Source organism: Mobula birostris, chromosome 5, assembly GCF_030028105.1.
Source record: "Mobula birostris isolate sMobBir1 chromosome 5, sMobBir1.hap1, whole genome shotgun sequence".
Classification (NCBI taxonomy): Eukaryota; Metazoa; Chordata; class Chondrichthyes; order Myliobatiformes; family Myliobatidae; genus Mobula; species Mobula birostris.
The window spans coordinates 198274360-198293020 of record NC_092374.1 but is presented as its reverse complement, the minus strand read 5'-3'; the positions used below and the strand labels follow the sequence as shown (position 1 = coordinate 198293020).

At 43.8% G+C, this 18661-nt stretch overlaps 1 protein-coding gene across 1 annotated transcript; it reads right to left on the bottom strand.

Moving 5' to 3' along the window:
* Nucleotides 1–2191: 2191 nt before the first annotated feature.
* LOC140198252 (zinc-binding protein A33-like) lies at nucleotides 2192–15375 on the bottom strand. The gene is made up of 6 exons (XM_072259309.1): nucleotides 14912–15375; nucleotides 14725–14820; nucleotides 14404–14637; nucleotides 5436–5458; nucleotides 5231–5343; nucleotides 2192–2889 (listed from the first exon to the last, which is right to left on the bottom strand). The coding sequence occupies exons 1-6, from the start codon at nucleotides 15320–15322 to the stop codon at nucleotides 2357–2359; spliced, it is 1410 nt and encodes a 469-aa protein (XP_072115410.1). The 5' UTR covers nucleotides 15323–15375; the 3' UTR covers nucleotides 2192–2356.
* Between the last annotated feature and the right edge of the window lie 3286 nt (nucleotides 15376–18661).

Genomic DNA, 18661 nt, shown 5'->3' with positions numbered 1-18661 from the left:
TTTAAAACTCAATTGTTTGTCTTTCCACAGATTGCGCCTCATTTTTCGGGAGTTCCCGCTTCATTTCAAATATCATTGACGATTTATCTTAAGGCTTGGAAAGGTAATGTCCATCTCTTCCATTCAAGCACGTCTGCCCTCATCGTCCCGCCGCTCTACCGGGGATAGGGCGGCCCTCATCCCACCGCACCAGGGGTAGGGCGGTCCTCATCCCGCCGCACCAGGGATAGGGCGGTCCTCATCCCACCGCACCAGCCTCAGCGTCCAGCACATAATTTTCCCGTAACTTCCGCCATCTCCAACGGGATCCCACCACCAAGCACATATTTCACTCCCGCCACACCCCACTTTCTGGTTTCCGCCGGGATCGCTTCCTTCGCGACTCCCTTGCCCATTCGTCCCTCCCGGCACTTATCCTTGCAAGCGGAACAAGTGTTACACCTGCCCCTGTACCTCATCCCTCACTACCATTCATGGCCCCAAACAGTCCTTTCAGATGAGGCAACCTGTTGGGATCATATACCGTGTCCGGTACTCCCTGTGTGGCCTCCTGTATATTGGTGAGACCCGATGTAGATTGAGACACAACTTCGCCGAACACCTACGCTCTGTCCGCCGGAAGAAGCGGGATCTCGCAGAGGCCACGTATTTTAATTCCACTTCCCATTCCAATATGTCTATCCATAGCTTCCTCTACTGTCGCGAAACACGACTCCAATATTTATGGAAGTCAGACCAGGATTCCCCCCTACTGTCCGGGGATTTAGCTCCCTCTCCTGCACACTTCAATGAGAAATCCTGAGAGAAAATACTTTGGAATTTTAGGATGCTTCCTCCCAAGTTTGGTCTCTTTAATTTGCCTCTCCATAGAACCATAGAACCATAGAAACTACAGCACAGAAACAGACCCTTTGGCCCTTCTTGGCTGTGCCGAACCATTTTCTGCCTAGTCCCACTGACCTGCACACGGACCATATCCCTCCATACACCTCGCATCCATGTATCTGTCCAATTTATTCTTAAATGTTAAAAAAGAACCCACATTTACCACCTCGTCTGGCAGCTCATTCCATACTCCCACCACTCTCTGTGTGAAGAAGCCCCCCCTAATGTTCCCTTTAAACTTTTCCCCCCTCACCCTTAACCCATGTCCTCTGTTTTTTTTCTCCCCTTGCCTCAGTGGAAAAAGCCTGCTTGCATTCACTCTATCTATACCCATCATAATTTTATATACCTCTATCAAATCTCCCCTCATTCTTCTGGGATATTTGTAGGACTGTTGGTCCGAAAGGTGGGTCATAGAGACACAGAGCACGACAGCACAGAAATTTTGTCCCAACTAATCTGTGCCGACCTGCTCCCCCTCTGAGCAAAGACGATCCCCATCAGATTTCCCTTAAATACTTCATTGTTCATTCTGAACACATGGCCTCCAGTTCTAGTCTCACCAAACCTGAGGGAAAAAATGCCTAGATACATTCACCCTACCAACACCCTTCATAATTTTGTCAACCTCTGAAAGAATGCCCTTTATTCCTTGATGTTCCTCCAGTGAATAAAGTCCTGGGCTATTCAAGTTTTCCCTCTACTGCAGGTCAACAGCACTCTATAATTTCTATATGATCCTTAGTTCTCTATAACTTGCTCCCTGAAGTCTCTGCGACAGTGAGTGTCTGCCTCCACGCATGCCTTGACTTGTGAAATGCTGTATCCTGTCCGTTCAAGGTATACAAAATTATGTGGGGTATAGATAGGGTAAATGTAAGCAGGCTTTTCCCACTGAGATTGGGTGGGACTACAACCAGAGGTCATGGTTTCAAGGTGAAAGATGAGAAGTTTAAGGGGAACATGAGGGAAACTACTTCACTCAGAGGGTCATGAGAGTGTGGAATGAGCTGCCAGCACAAGTGGTCCATGCAAGCCTGATTTCAATGTTCTAGAGAAGTTTGGATAGGTACGTGAACAATAGGGGAATGGAGTCTATGGACCCGGTGCAGTTCGATGGGATTGGGCAGTTTAAATAGTTTTGGCATGAACTAGGTGGGCCAAAGGGATTGTGTTTCTGTGCCGTACTTCTCTATGACTTTAAGCACATTTGTGATCATGACATATGGTGTCCTTTCACATTGTTAGTATGTAGTTAACATGTTAAGGTTAAAGGATCAGCAGTTCCAGTATCAAATTCATTTTTTTTATTTCACTGTTCCCACATTTAAAATTCAATGATTTTATTTTCAAGTTCAGAGGGGACATGGGAATTAAATAAGACTTGTTCAGTACCAACCTGTTCGCAATGGTGTTTCTGTCCTTAGCTCCTGAGCCCTGCTTCTGAAGCCAAACCCAGGATGTGAATGAATCACAGAACTGGAGTGGAACCGGAGCAAATTCTCAGCCACTGGTTCTCATCCCAAGTCACGAAGAAAGGATAAAGAGTTTCTGTGAATTTATTCCCAGGGAAGGTGTGGAGATGGGACTTGGTCTCTGCGTTGTAAAATGAAACTGTCCCGGACTCGTAACTGAGATAAACTCCCAGTCTCCCGGGAATGGAACTGGCAGGGAGACGGGATCGAGGGGAGGTGAGTGCATAAAACTGGTCTCCCCACTGCCCTATGGTCCAGACTCCATTCTCTGGTGTCAGTTGGACCTTCCTCCTCCTCTCCACAGATTCTGCGGCAACTCCCAGACTCCAGCCCTGATTCTCCGCTACCTCCACCTCCCAGTACTGTCTCCCCGTTGTGAAACCCTCCAATCCCAGCACATAAAACCCATTCATAAATCTCTTCCTGTTGTCAGGGAGATCCCTCCGGGTCCCGGTCACTCTTACACCCTTCAGATTGTCGGACACCTCAAGCTCTGGAGCCGCCGTTTCCACATCCATGGTGACAGATACTGCGGGGAGAAGCGAGAATTAGAGAGTCCCCGGGGATCAGCACAAGTCTCAGCAGCGCGGTGCCGAAACTAGGGAGAGACCGCTTGGCTCCAGGCCCAGTCAGACAGCTGCTGAGAACTCTACCGGCCTTGAACCAGACTACATCTGTTGTTGTTGTCTTCCCATAAATTGCATCTCATCTTTCAAAATTTCCTGTTATTTTTCAAATATAAATGATTTCCTGATATACCTAGTAGAGCAGGAGTGAAAAGCTGAGCTATGGTGGAGGTCAGAGGGCAGAGAGAGAGAGAGAGAGAGAGGGGGGGGAAATAAGAAAAAGTGGAGGGTCACAGAGAAGGAGAGGTACTCGAAACACGGTTAAGATAGACACAGTGGTCAATGCGAGCAAGATTGTGAGAAGGGTTCTATTAGATGCAGGTTAGTGAATTTGGAGGCAGGTTTGAGGCTGAGGAGGATTGAGGGTGGCAGGAGGGAGAAAGATAGAAGTTCCAATGGCCAAGGGAGTACTTAACTCAACCCATATATTGACAAAGGGTTTCGGCCTGAAACGTCGACTGTACCTCTTCCTAGAGATGCTGCCTGGCCTGCTGTGTTCACCAGCAACTTTGATGTGTGTTGCTTGAATTTCCAGCATCTGCAGAATTCCTGTTATTCCATATATTATGTGTGTGTCTGTGTGTCAGGCACATGCATTAGGTGTCTGACAGTGCACCTAATTTCAGCAAGACTTTATTGCATATTAAAGCTTTTGCAATACACTTTAACTTTTAGAACATAGAACACTACAACACAGAACAGGCCCTTTGATCCATGATGTTATGCTGACCTAAGATCAACTAACCCTTCCCATCTACACAGCATTGCATTTATCTATCATCCATGTGCCTATCGAAGAGTTTGTTAAACACCCTTAATGTATATGCTTCTACCAACAACCTGGAAGGGTGTTCCATGGACCCAGCACTCTGTGTATAAAGTTACCTCTGACCCCCCACCCCCACCCCCACCCCCGCTCCATTCTTTAAAATGAAATCCCCTGGAATTAGCCATTTCTGCCCTGGGAATCAATCTCTGGCTACCCACTTGATCTGTGCCTTTTATCATCCTGTACACCTCCTTCACTCTAAAGAGAAGAGCCCTAGCTGGCTCAACCTATCCTCATAAGACATGCACTCTAATCCAGGCAAGTCTCTTCTGCACTCTCTAAAGGTTTCACATCCTGCCTGTAATGAGGCGACCAGAACTGAGTGTTCGAGATGGTGCTTCCCACCTTCTTGCTCTAACTTCTCATGTTTCTCTTCCAGTCCTGATGAAGGTTCTCGGCCTGATATGTCAACTGTTTACTCTTTTCTGTAGCTGCTCCCTAGCCCGCTGAGTACCTCCAGCATTTTGTGTGTGTTGCTTACATTTCCAGTGTCTGCAGATTTTCTCATCTTCATTCTAAGAGGAGGTCTACTCAGGGTTTTCTAGAGCTGCAATATGACCTCGTGCTCGGACTGCCCCTTGTTATGAAGATGAATACACACAGGTTACTCTATAATGGTGTCACACTGGTTAAAGAGGTATCGACATGCAGAGGATTCAGGAGAAACACCGTCTGAATGAAGTCAGAGAAACTCACTGAGGATTGAGGAAAATGTTCTGCCAATCCTGAAGGAACACCTGGTTAATTTTGGGTAGCTGCTCTCAGACCACCAGAAAGCAGTAGGGCTTCCAGGAAGGGAGACAAGTCGTAGCTACTGTGAGATTAAGGGGCAGGTACAACATTTGGTTTAGTGCTGTTCCCTAGTATTCAATGTCTGGGAAAATGAAAGTTAATTATTTGGTATATTATTAAATAGGAATTCTAATAGAGCTTGTTCCTCATCAGTATTTAATAAATGAAATAATAATCTGCTATTCTTGTATAATATAAGTCACACACTACTTTTTGAATCAATGCCAAGCAATCTAAATCAACACACCTGAAGTGCTGGAGGAACTCATCAAGTTCAGGAGCATCAGTGGACATGAATAAACAGTTGACATTTTTGGCGAATACCCTTCCTCAGGACTGAAAATGAAAGAGAAAGACACCAGAATAAAAAGGTGGGAGGAGAGGAAAGGTAAAGGGCTGGAGAAGAAGGAATCTGATAGGAGAGGAGAATGGACTATAGAAGAAAGGGAAGGAGGAGGGGTTCCAGGGGGAAGTGATGGGCAAGTAAGAAGAGGTCAAAGGCCAAAGTGGGGAATAGAAGAAGAGAGGAGGGGGAGGAAAAATTGTTTTTTTACCAGAAGGAGAAATTAATATTTATGTCATCGGGTTGGAGGCTACCCAGAGAGAATATAGAAGGTATTTACCAGGATGAATGCCATCGAGCACTTCCCTCCACACTGGGAATGGCAATGGCCCAGTAAATTCGTCAATCATCAGAGCCCCATCCATGACTGTAGGTGTCCGTTCATTTCCAGCCCTGCAAATATTACACAGTTTAACTGAACTTGGACAGGTTTCTACGTTAATGTTACAAAGTTCTGAAGGGTTTCAGCTAAGAGTGTGTCCTACCTCCTCTTCCGACAAGATTCCCCCTGAAATAAACAAAGCAGAAAACACAATGGAGATACTAAACAAATTTGGTAAATTTGATGTAAGGTTATATTAATTCATTAACATTTTCTTTCATTGGAACTTATTTAGTAACTTTCTTGCATCTGTTTATTATTGTCACAGGCACCAAGGTATAGTGAAGAACTTCATTTACTTCAACATTTACAAATCATTTCTTTACATCAGTGCATTGAGGTAGTGCATGGGAAAACAATAACAAAATGCAGGATAATGTATTGCAGTTACAAAGGGAGTGCATTGCAGGTGGAAAACAAGGCACAAAGCCATAATGAGACACATTGTGAGATCGAGAGTCCATCATTACTGGTGGATTGTTCAATAGTCATGGAAGTGTGACAGAAGCTGTCCTTGAGCTTGGTGGCACGTGCTTTCAGGCTTACGTATCTTGTGCCCAATGGGAGGGCAGAGAAGAGAGAATGTCTAGGGTGGGGGCACGGGTCTTTCATCAGGTTGGCTGCTTTACCAAGGCCGCGAGATGTGTAGACCGAGTGCATGAAAGGGCGGCTGGTTTCTGTGATATGCTCAGCTGTACCCATAGCACTCTGCAGTTCCTTGCAGTCAAGGCAGAGCAGTTGCCATACCAAGCAATGAGGCAGGTAGACAGGATATAGGCAGCCTTCTATGATGCATCAATAAAAACTGGTGAGTGTCAAATGGGACACGTCAACTTTACTTAGCCTCCAGAGTAAGGAGAGGCTCTGGTATGCCTTCTTGGCCATGGAGTCCATGTGATTGATGTTCACTTGCGAGAACTTAAAGCTCTCAATCTTCTCAACCTCAGTACTGTTGATGTAAGTGGGAGCATGTGCTCCAAATCCCAATTTGAAGTCAATGACCGACTCTTTTGTTCTGACGTCGATGGTCAGGTTTTTATCATTACTCCATGACACTAAGCTCTCTATCTGCTTCCTGTACTCCAACTCTTTGTTAGTTGAAATATGACTCACTAGGACGGTATTAACTGCAAACGTGTAGATAGAATGGAGCAGAGTCCAGCTGCGCAGTCATGAGTATACAGGGAGAAAAGTAAGGGACTGAGAATATGGCCTTGTGGGGCACCTGTGTTGAGAATAATTGTAGCCAAGATGTTGCTCCCTATCCTTACTGACTGGAGTATGTTGGTGACGAAGTCAAGGAACCATTTGCAAAGGGAGATTTTGAGTCCCAGGTCCAACTGTTTGGACCTGAGTTGCTTGGAATTACAGTACTGAAGGCAGAGCTGTAGTAAATTAACAATGGTCTAACATAGGTGTCTTTATTGTCCAGATGCTCCAGAGATGAGTGTAGGGCAAGGGTGTACCTGTGCACCTGTTTTCTACCTGCTGTGTACCTGTTTCAGATGAAGGCGAATTGCAGTGGGTTAAGATTGTTTGGGAAGCTGGAGTTTGGTGTGTGCCATGAACGGTTGTTTTGAAGCACTTTGTGATGATGGGTGTCAGATCCACCAGGCAGTAGTCATTTTGCTATGTTACGTTACTTTTCTTAGGTACTGGGATGGTACATGGAGCAAGAGGTGACCCCAGATTATAGTAGGGGAAAGTTAATTATGTCTGCAGAATCCTAACCAGATGCTCTGCACAGGATCTACGAACATAACCAGGCCATGGACATCCATCCAGGCCAGTTGCTTTCCATAGGTTCGCTGTCCAGAATACTGAACTGACAGATCATTCCACCACTTGCTTTGCACAAGGTTAACTTATGGTCCTTCTGGTGAACTGAGAAGCTCTTAAATCATATGGCGCAGTCAGGTGAAGCAGGTGTAAGCTGAGCATGCAGCAGTCTCTCAAAACCCATCGATAGGTCCATCTCACTGTTAATCCATACACTTTCTTCTCAATGGCCTGGATATTAGCTAGCAGTACGTTGCCAAGGGGCGAGAGAGTTGAACCTGTGCTGTTTTAATCTCACTTGCATCCTAGACTTGTTACCATGCATCGGAGGTAAGTGGCCATGCCTGCTGGCCCTAGAATAGAGTAAACTGGACAGGAAGATAAATGGCTCCTTACAACAGACTTGGAAGGCCGAGAGCGGATCGAACAGGACCGGAAGCAAAGTGATTTCTCCTTAGCTGCCCCGGATGACCTGGAGAGGATTCAACTGGATTGGAAGGTAGGGTAAGTGGTTTCTTCTGGACATATCCAGCTGATCTGGAGTCAAATTAGCCGAGATGTAGGGTATGCCGTTCCATACAGGACTGGCAGGCCTGAAGTGGAGAGGTTTGCCCCTTCAGGTAACAGAGGGCGTCCTCTGGGGTCTTGACATCAGGACTCAGCCCGAATGCTCCGCACGGTGGTATCTGTCTGGTAATAACCAAAGCCAAAACTTCCATAATTAAAGATAGCTGAGGTGACCAGTAAAAATTTCTCATCCATATTCACTACAGAGGAAGCCATTGTTGCTGGAACATTCACTTGGATTTGTGAAACTCAGTAAGAAGTTATCCTTAAAAATGAGCAGATGTCAGAGGTGACGAGAGGCTGAAAATTCTTTCAATTCACGGGTGTGGGAGTTTAAACAAGAGCTGCAGGGGGATGGGAACCAAAGCACCAGAGCAGAAAGTGGAGTGGTTGTGGGGAAAGATGTTATTAAGCATACATAGAAAGCCAGCAATAAAAACGTTGAGCGTGGTAAGACTAATGTTCTGAGTTGTGTATATTTCAATGCAAGGTATATTGTAGGAAAGGAGGATGAGCTTAGGACGTAGATCAGCATGTAGAATTATGACACTGCAGCCAATAGTGAGACTTAGTTGCAGGAAGGGCAGGATCAACGTTCTGGGCTTCCATTGTTTTAGATGTGATAGAGTGCAAGGAACTAATGGAGGAGTGGTGGCATTACTAGTCGGAAAATGTCACGGCAGTACTCAGACAGGATAGACTGGAGGGCTCGACTACTGAGGCTTTGTGAGTGGAACTGGGAAATAAGAAAGTTATGACCATGTTACTGCGATTACATTACATACCACCCAACAATTTGTGGGTTTCAGAGGAACACATTTGTAGAGAGATCACACACTATTGCAAGAAACATAAGGTTGTTATAGTTGGTGATTTTAACTTTACACATGTTTATTAGGATTCCAATACTGTAAAAATGGCTGAATGGGATAGATTTTGTCAAAGTGTTCAGAAAAGTTTCCTTAATTAACACATAAAGGTCCCAACCAGAGGAAGTGTATTACTAGATCTCCTTTTAGGGAATGACACAGGGTGGGTGACAGAAGTTTGTGTAGAGGAACACTTTGCATCCAGTGATCGTAATGCCCTTAGTTTCAAGATACTTATGGAGAAGGATAGATCTGGTCCTTGTGTTGAAAATTGAATCGGAGGAAGGCCAATTTTGATTACATTAGAAAGGATCTGGCAAGTGTGAATTGGGACAAGTTATAAGTGGGAGGCCTTCAAAAGTGAAATTTTGAGGGTACAAAGCTTGTATGTGCCTGTCAGAATAAACAGCAAGGGTCGCAGGTTTTGGGAACCTTGGGTACAGAGAGATATTGAGGCCCTGGTTAAAAATAAGAAGGAGATGCACAGCAGGTAAGTACAAATCAGGTACTTGAGGAGTATAAGAAATGCAAGAGGATAATTTAAAAGGAAATCAGGAAGACTAAAAGAAGGCATGAGGTTGCTCTAGCAGGTAAGGTGAAAGAGAATCCCAAGGACTTCTACAAATATATTAAGAGCAAATGGAGTGCAGGCGACAAAATTGGTCCCCCTGAAGATTAGAATGGTCATCTATGCATGGAGTCTGTGGGGGGGCAGAGGAATCTTAAATAGATCTTTTTTTGCATGAGTATTTACAGAGGCAAAACAGCAGTGAGGTATTTGCTGTTTTGAAGCAAAATAGGGTAGGTAAAGCCCCAGGCCTATCAGGATTCCCTTCGGACTTTGTGTGAGGCTAGTGCAGAAATTGCAGGGATAGCAGGTATTTGAATTGCAGAGATATTTAAAGCATCTTTAGCAATGGGTGAGGTACCAGAGGATTGGATGATAGCTCCTGTTGTTCTTTTGTTTAAAAAAGGCTCTAAAAATAAATTGGGAAAGCATAGGCCTGTGAAATCAGTAGTGGGTAAATTATCGGAACCTATTCTAAGGAACCGTATGTACAGTATACAGAGCTGTGCAAAAATCTTAAGCACACATATATAGCTATGGACTTTTGCTCAGTACTGCAGTAATTTTATGTAAAGCACTGTACTGCTGCTGTAAAAAAACACAGACAAATTTCATTACTGTTTGCACCTGTGCCACCTCCTTCCCTTGGGTTTTCTTCTCTGCCACCTGTCCCACACTCCTTTTAATAAGCTTTCTGGGCCTGTGCAAGGCACCAGAGAGCTTGGGACTCTACGGTTTTTAGAGAACCTGAAATGGACAATTGCTGTTTAATAAGCGTTGTTAATCATTCAGCATTCTTTGTGTTTTTCTCAAGTGATTCGCTCTTTGTAATATGGTCTCCTGGTGCTTTCTGTTTAAGCTTGTTAAGTTTATTTTAATAGACTCAGGGATTCCTTATTAATTGTGTTATTTAAGTGGTCACCTGATTAACAGTAATCGCGGGGTCCTAGTTTTGAGAATGTTACTTCTTGCCGTGTTGCTCAGCTGAGCCACCAAAGTTCTGGGATCATTACGAATAAACTCTCCTTACTGTCTCTATATCGAACTCTGTCTTTCCTCCACACTTGAATTCTCCCACAAAGCCATTGTCTAATCCAATTTACTACCTTATCTTGAATGCTAAGTAACTGAATCTTCTTGATCAGCCTCCCATGGGGGACCTTCTCAAATACCTTGCTGAAGTCCATGCAAACAACATCCACTGCCTTGTCTTCATCCACTTTCCTGGTAACTTCCTCAAAGCACTCCGTAAGATGGGGTAGACATAACCTACCACTCACAAAGCCATGCTGACTCTCCTTAATCAATCGATGTCTGTCCACGCACTTATATATCTGGTCCTTTAGAATATCTTCCAATAATTTTCCCACAACTGATGTCAGACTTCCTGATCTGTAGTTTCCTCGTTTATGTTTAAAGCCTTTTTAAAACAGCGGACCAACATTGGCTATCCTCCAATCCTCTGGTACCTCTCCTGTCACTAAGGATTATTTAAATATCTCTGCTAGGGCACCAGCAGTTTCTGTATTTGCCTCCCATGGGTCCAAGAGAACACCTTGTCAGGCTCTGGGCATTTATTCACCCTTATTTGCCTCAGGATAGCAAACATCACCTTCTCTATCATCTGCACAGGGTCCATGAAGTTGATGCTGCTTTGCCTCACTTCTATAGACTCTGTGTCTATCTCCTGAGTAAATACGGATGCAAAAAAAAAATTATTTAAGATCTTCCCCATCTGCTTTGGCTCCATAAATGGATTACCATTCTGGTCTTCCAGAGGAGCAATCTTGTTCCTTGCAATCCTTTTGCTCTTATAATATTTGTAGAATCCTTTAGGATTTTCCTTCACCTTGTCTGCAAGAGCAACTTCATGCCTTCTTTGAGCCCTCCTGATTTCTTCCTGAAATGTCCTCTTGCAATTCTTATACTCCATAAGCATCTCATTTGTTCCTACCTGCCTGTACCTGCCATACACCTACATTTTCTTTTAACCAGGGCCTCAAAATCTCTTGATTTCCTGAACGTATTCAACAAACTCTATCCCATCTAGTCCTTTTACAGTATGGGATTTCCAGTCAATACATGGAAATTTAAAATCACCTACTATAATAATCTAGGTAACACACCTCAGAGTTGCTGGTGAACTCAGCAGACCAGGCGGCATCTCTAGGAACAGGTGCAGTCAGCAGTCCTGACGAAGGGTCTCGGCCTGAAACGTCGACTGCACCTCTTCCTAGAGATGCTGCCTGGCCTGCTGCGTTCACCAGCAACTTTGAGGTGTGTTACTTGAATTTCCAGCATCTGCAGAATTCCTGTTGTTACTATAATAATCTGAGAGAGAGAGAGAGAGAGAGAGAGGCAGAGCCATGGGACTCAGCAGCTCGGTTTGATTTAAGCAGGGACACTCACTCACACACAGTCAGTCGCAGTTGGAGTCGGACAATGGAAGGAGGCCAGTGGCAAAGGGGTCACTGGTTGGAACTTTCGAGTGCCCACAAGGGTGGGTGGAGTGTCGATCCAGCACATCGATAGGTGGCAGTGCGCATGCGCTGGTCATGCACGCAGCCTGTTACAGTTGCTCCGTAATTTCTCACTGTTAAACTTTTTAACTTAGTTATTTGTTGTATTTTTTTCACATGGTAACACGTTGAAGTTGTGGGGATGGAACTGCACTCTCTCACATTGGTGTCTGAAAAGAGGATGCTGTCTAAGTTGCATGCCATCTTGGACAATGTCTCCCATCCACTACATAATGTACTGGGTGGGCACAGGAGTACATTCGGCCAGAGACTCATTCCACCGAGATGCAGCACTGAGCGTCATAGGAAGTCATTCCGCCTGTGGCCATCAAACTTTACAACACCTCCCTTGGAGGGTCAGACACCCTGAGCCGATAGGCTGGTCCTGGACTTATTTCATAACTTACTGCCATATTTGCATATTAGTATTTAACTATTTATGGTTCTATTACGATTTATTATTTATGGTGCAACTGTAATGAAAACAAATTTCCCCCTGGGATCAATAAAGTATGACTATGACTACTATAGCTATCACGTTGTGTGATTGGGGCAACCTTGTGGAATCCACCTATGTGTTAACCCTTGCCTGGATGGTAGTTCCCTTTGAAGACGGTGCCCCTGTGATAAGCTACTATTGGTGATAATTCGTAAGTGGATTTGGAACGACGACGGGTAAAACCTATGGCGATTGTTATCCTGTTTACCACCGAGGAACCTGTGGAATACGACATAACTGCCTTCTCTCGATATTCACCTTGGATTACAAATATCTCTCACATCCTTTAATGCGTGGATGAACTGAATTTTCATACCTTGCCATCTCAAGACTTTAAGCCTGGTGCCCCCTCCCCCCCCCAACCAGCTCAATAGTTTGGGAGTTACATTTACACTCATAACACTGTTAACTTTTGATTATTCTTGTTTAAGTTGTTATTTTAAGTAGATACTAATAAAGATAGTGGTTTTAACATGAAAACCCGACTCCAGGTGTGGTCTATTGCTGTTGGTTGATTTAAACTGTTACGGGGACGTAACAAATATAGCCCCGTTCATGGTCATACCTTTCATATTTCTCAGTTCCACACATAACCTCTCACTAGATGAGTTCCTGATGGAACACTACCATGACATTTTCCCTGACAAGTAACGTCACCCCTCCCACTCTGTCACGTCTAAAAGAACAGAACTCCAGAATATTGAGCTGTCCATCCTGTCCCTCCTGCAATCAAGATTCACTAATGGTTACAGTGTCATAATTCCAGGTGTCGATCCATGATCTGAGCTCAACTGCCTGTCCTATGATATTTCTTGCATTGAAATGTACGCAGCTAAGGGCTCTTAGTGCATCATCCACAGCCTTCTGATTCCTGGCTTTGTCTGAGGTATTACCAACATCTGTCTCCACAACTTCTCCACTATCTGTTCCAGCACTCTTTTTCCTATCCCCTTGCATCTCTAGTTTAAACCCCACCATGCTGCATTAGCAAACTTTCCTGTGAGAATGTTAGTTCCCTTCCAGTTCGGATGCAAGTTGTCCCATCTGTACAGGTCCCACCTTCCCTGAAAGAGAGCCCAATTATCCAAAAAACTTATGCTCTCTCTGTCCCCTACACAAACTCCTTTGCCACATGTTGAATTGAATAATCTTCCTAGTTCTGGCTTCACTAGCTCGTGGCATGTGTAGCAATCCTGAGATCACAACCCTGGAGGTCCTGCCCTTTAACTTAGCACCACACTCCCTGAGCTCCCTGTGCAGAATCCCATCACTTGTCCTACCCATGTCATTGGTAGCTACATAGACTACGACTCTGGCTGTTCACCCAATATGCCCTGGACCTGGTACCCGGGAGGCAACATGACATCCAGGAATCTCGTTCTCACCTTCAGAAGCTCCTTTTTGTTCCCATAACTAACAAATACCCCATCATCACAGTGGCCTTTTCTCTTGGCTTCCCTTCTGAGTCACAGAGCCAGACAGTGCTAGAGACCCGTCTGCTGTGGCTTTCTTCTGCTAAGTCATTCTCCCCCAACCCCTCAGTATTTACCAACAACCTGTTGTTGAGGGGTATTCTGCACTGGCTCCTTAACCCCTTTCCCCTTCTTGACTGTCACCCAGTTTCCTGTGCCTTGCACCTTGGGTGTAACAACCTCTCTATGTGTCCTATGTATCACCCCCTCATTGTCCCCAGTGATCCGGAGTTCATCCAGTTCCAGCACCAGCTCCTTAACGTGAACTGCTAGAACCTGAAGCTGGATGCATGTCTCATCGTTGTAGCCATCAGAGACACTGGAGGTCTCCCGCCTTCCCACATTCTGCAAGAGCAGCATTCCACTGTCCTGCCTGGCTTCTCTATTGTCCAAGATGAGCAAATGTAAAGAAGGGAGAGGAAAAAAACTTTACCCACAGCTTTTCTTTTTTGCTTTCTCTGACTGAAGCCTCTCTTTGCCGATGCCACCCTGACTGTCTAATGCACCCGAGGGTGAATACACAAGGGGATCTGATAGGTTAGACGTGGGCCCCTGCTGTAAAATCACATTCCTTGGAGATGGAAATTAGTCATTCAAATTTGTTTGAGCTTTTGGTGGCTTAAAACTTCCAGTAAGGATAAAGACACATACGGTAATTGCCTGTGAAATGGCCAAGCCATAGACTTTGATTGAAGGTCACAAACCTGGCAGTGTTAACAGCAGACATAGCATATGAATTTTTAAAAACAATGTCTGTGTGCTCTTACAGCTGAAGTTAAATATTCTGCACTTCCTCACCTTCAGAAATATCACTCCATCTTTCTGCTCCATTTGTTTCTGTAATATTGAGATCTCCTCCTCAATGGAAGTTAATTTCTCTTGAATCGACCGAAGATTTTTCTCCATTAGATCCACAACCCTTCCCTCCTGTTCTCGGAGATCTCTGATTAATCGCTGCTCTTTCTCGGTGAGACTCTGGTGTATCCGAGTGAACTCGGACGAGATGTGGGACTCCAGACTGCGTGACTGACCCTACCAAATGAAATATGGACATCTTTATATAACGCAATAACTGGTGCAAAAGTAGTCCAGAACCAAAGTCTGAAGGGGAGACTTTACCCGAAACTGAGAAATCGTCTGTTTCTGTTGCTGCTCCAGTTTCAAAATTGACAATTTCCTCCCGATGAGCGACGTGAGGGAAGATTTCACCTGAGCCTGTGATATGGGAGAAGATCCCGAACAAAAGTATTAGTGAATAAAAATGCATGAACTTAATCAGATGAGACAGATGTTTCTTCCTTTTTACCTTGTATATTTCAACAGCTTCTTTGATCGGCATAAAGTAATGAAGTTTGTGTTCCCGCGAATCTCTACAGATCAGGCAGATCAGTGTCTTGTCCGTCTCACAAAACAGTTTCAGTTCTTCCCCATGTTCCTCGCAGTGAAGTTTACTTTCTTTCTCTGTTGGACTCAATTTCAGTTTTCGAGCTTTCTCTGCCAGTCTCATTAAGGCCCGATTCACTTTGAGGATTATTTCCTGAAACTCCTCTCGACACTCCGGGCAGATGTTTCTCGCCCCCCTTTCCCAACTGCGTGTGATACAGAGACGGCAGAAGTTGTGGCCGCACTCCAGTAACACCGGATCGGTGAATAAATTCAAGCAGATGGGGCAAGTAGCCTCCTCGATCCAACTCTCGTCCTGTTGTTTCGAAGCCATGTTGTTTTGAAGCCGAGCAGCATTTCCCAGTCAAAATAGTTTCTCTTTCAGTAAGCGGCCGAACCCCTGCAGTACCGCGATTGCCCACTACAGGCGCTGCTGTCTCGGGGAATATACAATGAACAAGTTCTGTTCGGTGCAGCAAAGCAGGGTGAAGGTTCTATTGGGTCGCCTCGACATTTGAAAAGCCCGAGTAAATAATAAGGGAGGTAAATAACTCAGCAGGGTTATGTGGAGTTTCCTGTGAGAGGAGATTGATGAGCCCAGAATCATCTTATCCAGAGCTTAGAATTACTGAGAGGTAATTTCATTAAAATGGTCAAGATTCGATTCAGAATTACGGTAGAATCAGGTTTATTATCACCGACATGTGAGGTGAAATTTGTTAACTTAGCAGAGGCAGTTCAATGCAATGCATAATCTAGCAGAGAGAGAAAAAATAATAAATAAAATAAAACATAATAATAAATAAACAAGTAAGTCAATTACGTATATTAAATAGATTGTTAAAATGTACAAAAACAGAAATACTGTATATTTTAAAAAAGAGAGGTAGTGTCCAAAGCTTCATAATCCATTCAGGAATCAGATGGCAGAGGGGAAGAAGCTGTTCCTGAATTGCTGAGTGTGTGCCTTCAGGCTTCTGTACCTCTTACCTGATGGTAACAGTGAGAAAAGGGCATGCCCTGGGTGCTGGAGGTCTTTAATAATGGACGCTGCCTTTCTGAGACACCGCTCCCTAAAGATGTCCTGGGTACTTTGTAAGTTAGTGCCCATGATGGAGCTGACTAGATTTACAACCCTCTGCAGCTTCTTTCGGTCCTGTGCAGTAGCCCCTCCATACCAGACAGTGATGCAGCCTGTCAGAATGCTCCCCACGGTACAACTATAGAAGTTTTTGATTGTATTTGTTGACATGCCAAATCGCTTCAAACTCTCAATAAAGTATAGCCACGGTTTTGCCTCCTTTATGACTACATCAATGTATTGGGACCAGGTTAGATCCTCAGAGATCTTGACACCCAGGAACTTGAAGCTGCTCACTCTCTCCACTTCTGATCCGTCTATAAGGATTGGTATGTGTTCCTTCGTCTTACCCTTCCTGAAGCCCACAATCAGCTCTTTCCTCTTACTGACGTTGAGTGCCAGGTTGTTGCTGCTGCACCATTCCACTCGTTGGCATATCTCACTCCTGTACGCATTCTCATCTCCATCTGAGATTCTACCAACTATGGTTGTATCATCAGCAAATTTGTAGATGGTATTTGAGCTATGCCTAGCAACACATTCATGTGTATACAGAGGGTAGAGCAGTGGGCTAAGCACACACCACTGAGGTGCGCCATCATCAGCAAAGCGTATATGTTATCACCAATCTGCACAGACTGTGGTCTTCTGGTTAGGATGTCAAGGATCCAATTGCAGAGGGAGGTACAGAGGCCCAGGTTCTGTAACTTATTGGTCAGGATTGTGGGAATGATGGTATTAAATGCTGAACTATAATCGATTAACAGCACTGTGACATAGATGTTTGTGTTGTCCAGGTGGTCTAAAGCCGTGTGAAGAGCCATGGAGATTAGGTCTGCCATTGACCAACTGTGACGGTAGGCAAATTGCAAGGTCTTTGCTGAGGCAGGAGTTCAGTCTAGACATAACCAACCTCTCAAAGCATTTCATCACTGTTGATGTGAGTTCTACCGGGTGATAGTCATTAAGGCAGCCCACATTATTCTTCTTTGGCACTGGTATAATTGTTGCCTTTTTGAAGCAAGTGGGAACGTCTGCCCGTAGCAGTGAGAGGTTAAAAATACCTTTGAATACTCCCGCTACTTGGTTGGCATGGGTTTTCAGAGCCTTACCAGGTATTCCATCGGGACCTTCTGCAATACAGACTGAATGTTGCCGGTCCTCTCATCTTTAAACACAGGGATCAAGAGATCGTGAGACACAGAAGCAGTATTAGGTTTATTTTCCCTCTGAACCCTATTATCCTGGCTCCTCCCCATAACCTTTGACACCCTTATTAATGAAGAACTTATCCATCTCCACTTTGAATATACCCAACGACTTGGCCTCCTCAGTCATCTATGGAAATGAATTGCCATTCCACCACTCTCTGGCTAAAGAAATTCTCCATCATGAATACAAGAGATTCTGCAGATGCTGGAAATCCAGAGTAACACTCACAAAATGCTAGAGAAATCAGAATGTCGGGCAGCATCCACGGAAATGAATGAACAGATGACGTTTCGGTCCGAGACCCTTCATCGGGATTGAGAGTCAGTCAAAAATTTCAGATTAGAAATTCTTCTTCATCTCCGTTTTAAAAGGACATCCTTCTGTTCTGAGGCTGTACCCCACTGTACCCCACTATTGGAAACATCCTCTCCACGTCCACTCTATCTGGGGTTTTATACAGAATGTGCGGGAGTGGTGGTAGAGGACATGAACGACATTTAAGAAACCCTTTGAATCAGATTATACATAAAAGAAGTAATTTTTAAAGTTTTTCCTTTTTGAATTAAGTTTCAATTTCATTAGGTTTCGGCAATAACATTGTTTGACCCAGTTTATCTCTTAGATAAGCCCTTATTTGAAAATAACAAAAGAAAGTGTTATTTGATATTTTATATTTATTCTTTAATTGTTCAAATGACATCAATATACCTCCTTCATAACAGTCTCCTATACATCTAATCCCTTTTTGATACCAATTATATAAAAATCGATTGGCCATTGTAAAAGGAATAAGTCTATTTTGAATCAAAGGTCTCCTTGCTAATAAAGATTTCTTTATTTCATCATCAACATTTATCTTATTCCATAAATCAATCAAATGTTTTAATATAGGAGATTCTTTCTTTTCCCGTATCCATTTAGATTCCCATTTATATATAAAATCTTCTGATGTATTTTCTCCTATCTTATCTAATTCTATTCTAATCCATGCCGGTTTTCATTCATCAAAGAAAGAAGCAATAAATCTAAGTTGATATCAAGGAATCCGTAGGTCAAGACAAAAATGGGAAACGGATTTGAATATTAATATTGATGAAACAAGTTGGTCAAGACTATGTCTTGACAGTATGACAAATACAATAAATGTTCAACTCAGATTAGTACAATATAATTTTTTACTTCAATTATACATTACACCGCAAAAAATAAATAGATTAAGTTCAAACTTATCTGCTCAATATTTTCGGTGCAATCAAGAAATTGGTACTTTTTTATATTCTACTTGGTCCTGTTCCAAAATTCAACCTTTTTGGATAAATGTAAGAGTTTTATTGGAACAAATTATTGGAACTCAACTTCCACATAACCCAATATTATTTT

What these genes read in the sequence shown, in the direction of transcription:
- LOC140198252 (XM_072259309.1), bottom strand. Translation starts at nt 15,322, where the DNA reads ATGGCTTCGAAACAACAGGACGAGAGTTGGATCGAGGAGGCTACTTGC. An exon ending in GAATCTTGTCGGAAGAGGAG is followed by an intron (nt 5,344 to 5,435) that starts GTAGGACACACT and finishes TAATATTTGCAG; the next exon opens with GGCTGGAAATGAACGGACAC. An exon ending in GCTCGATGGCATTCATCCTG is followed by an intron (nt 2,890 to 5,230) that starts GTAAATACCTTC and finishes TTCTCCCCGCAG; the next exon opens with TATCTGTCACCATGGATGTG.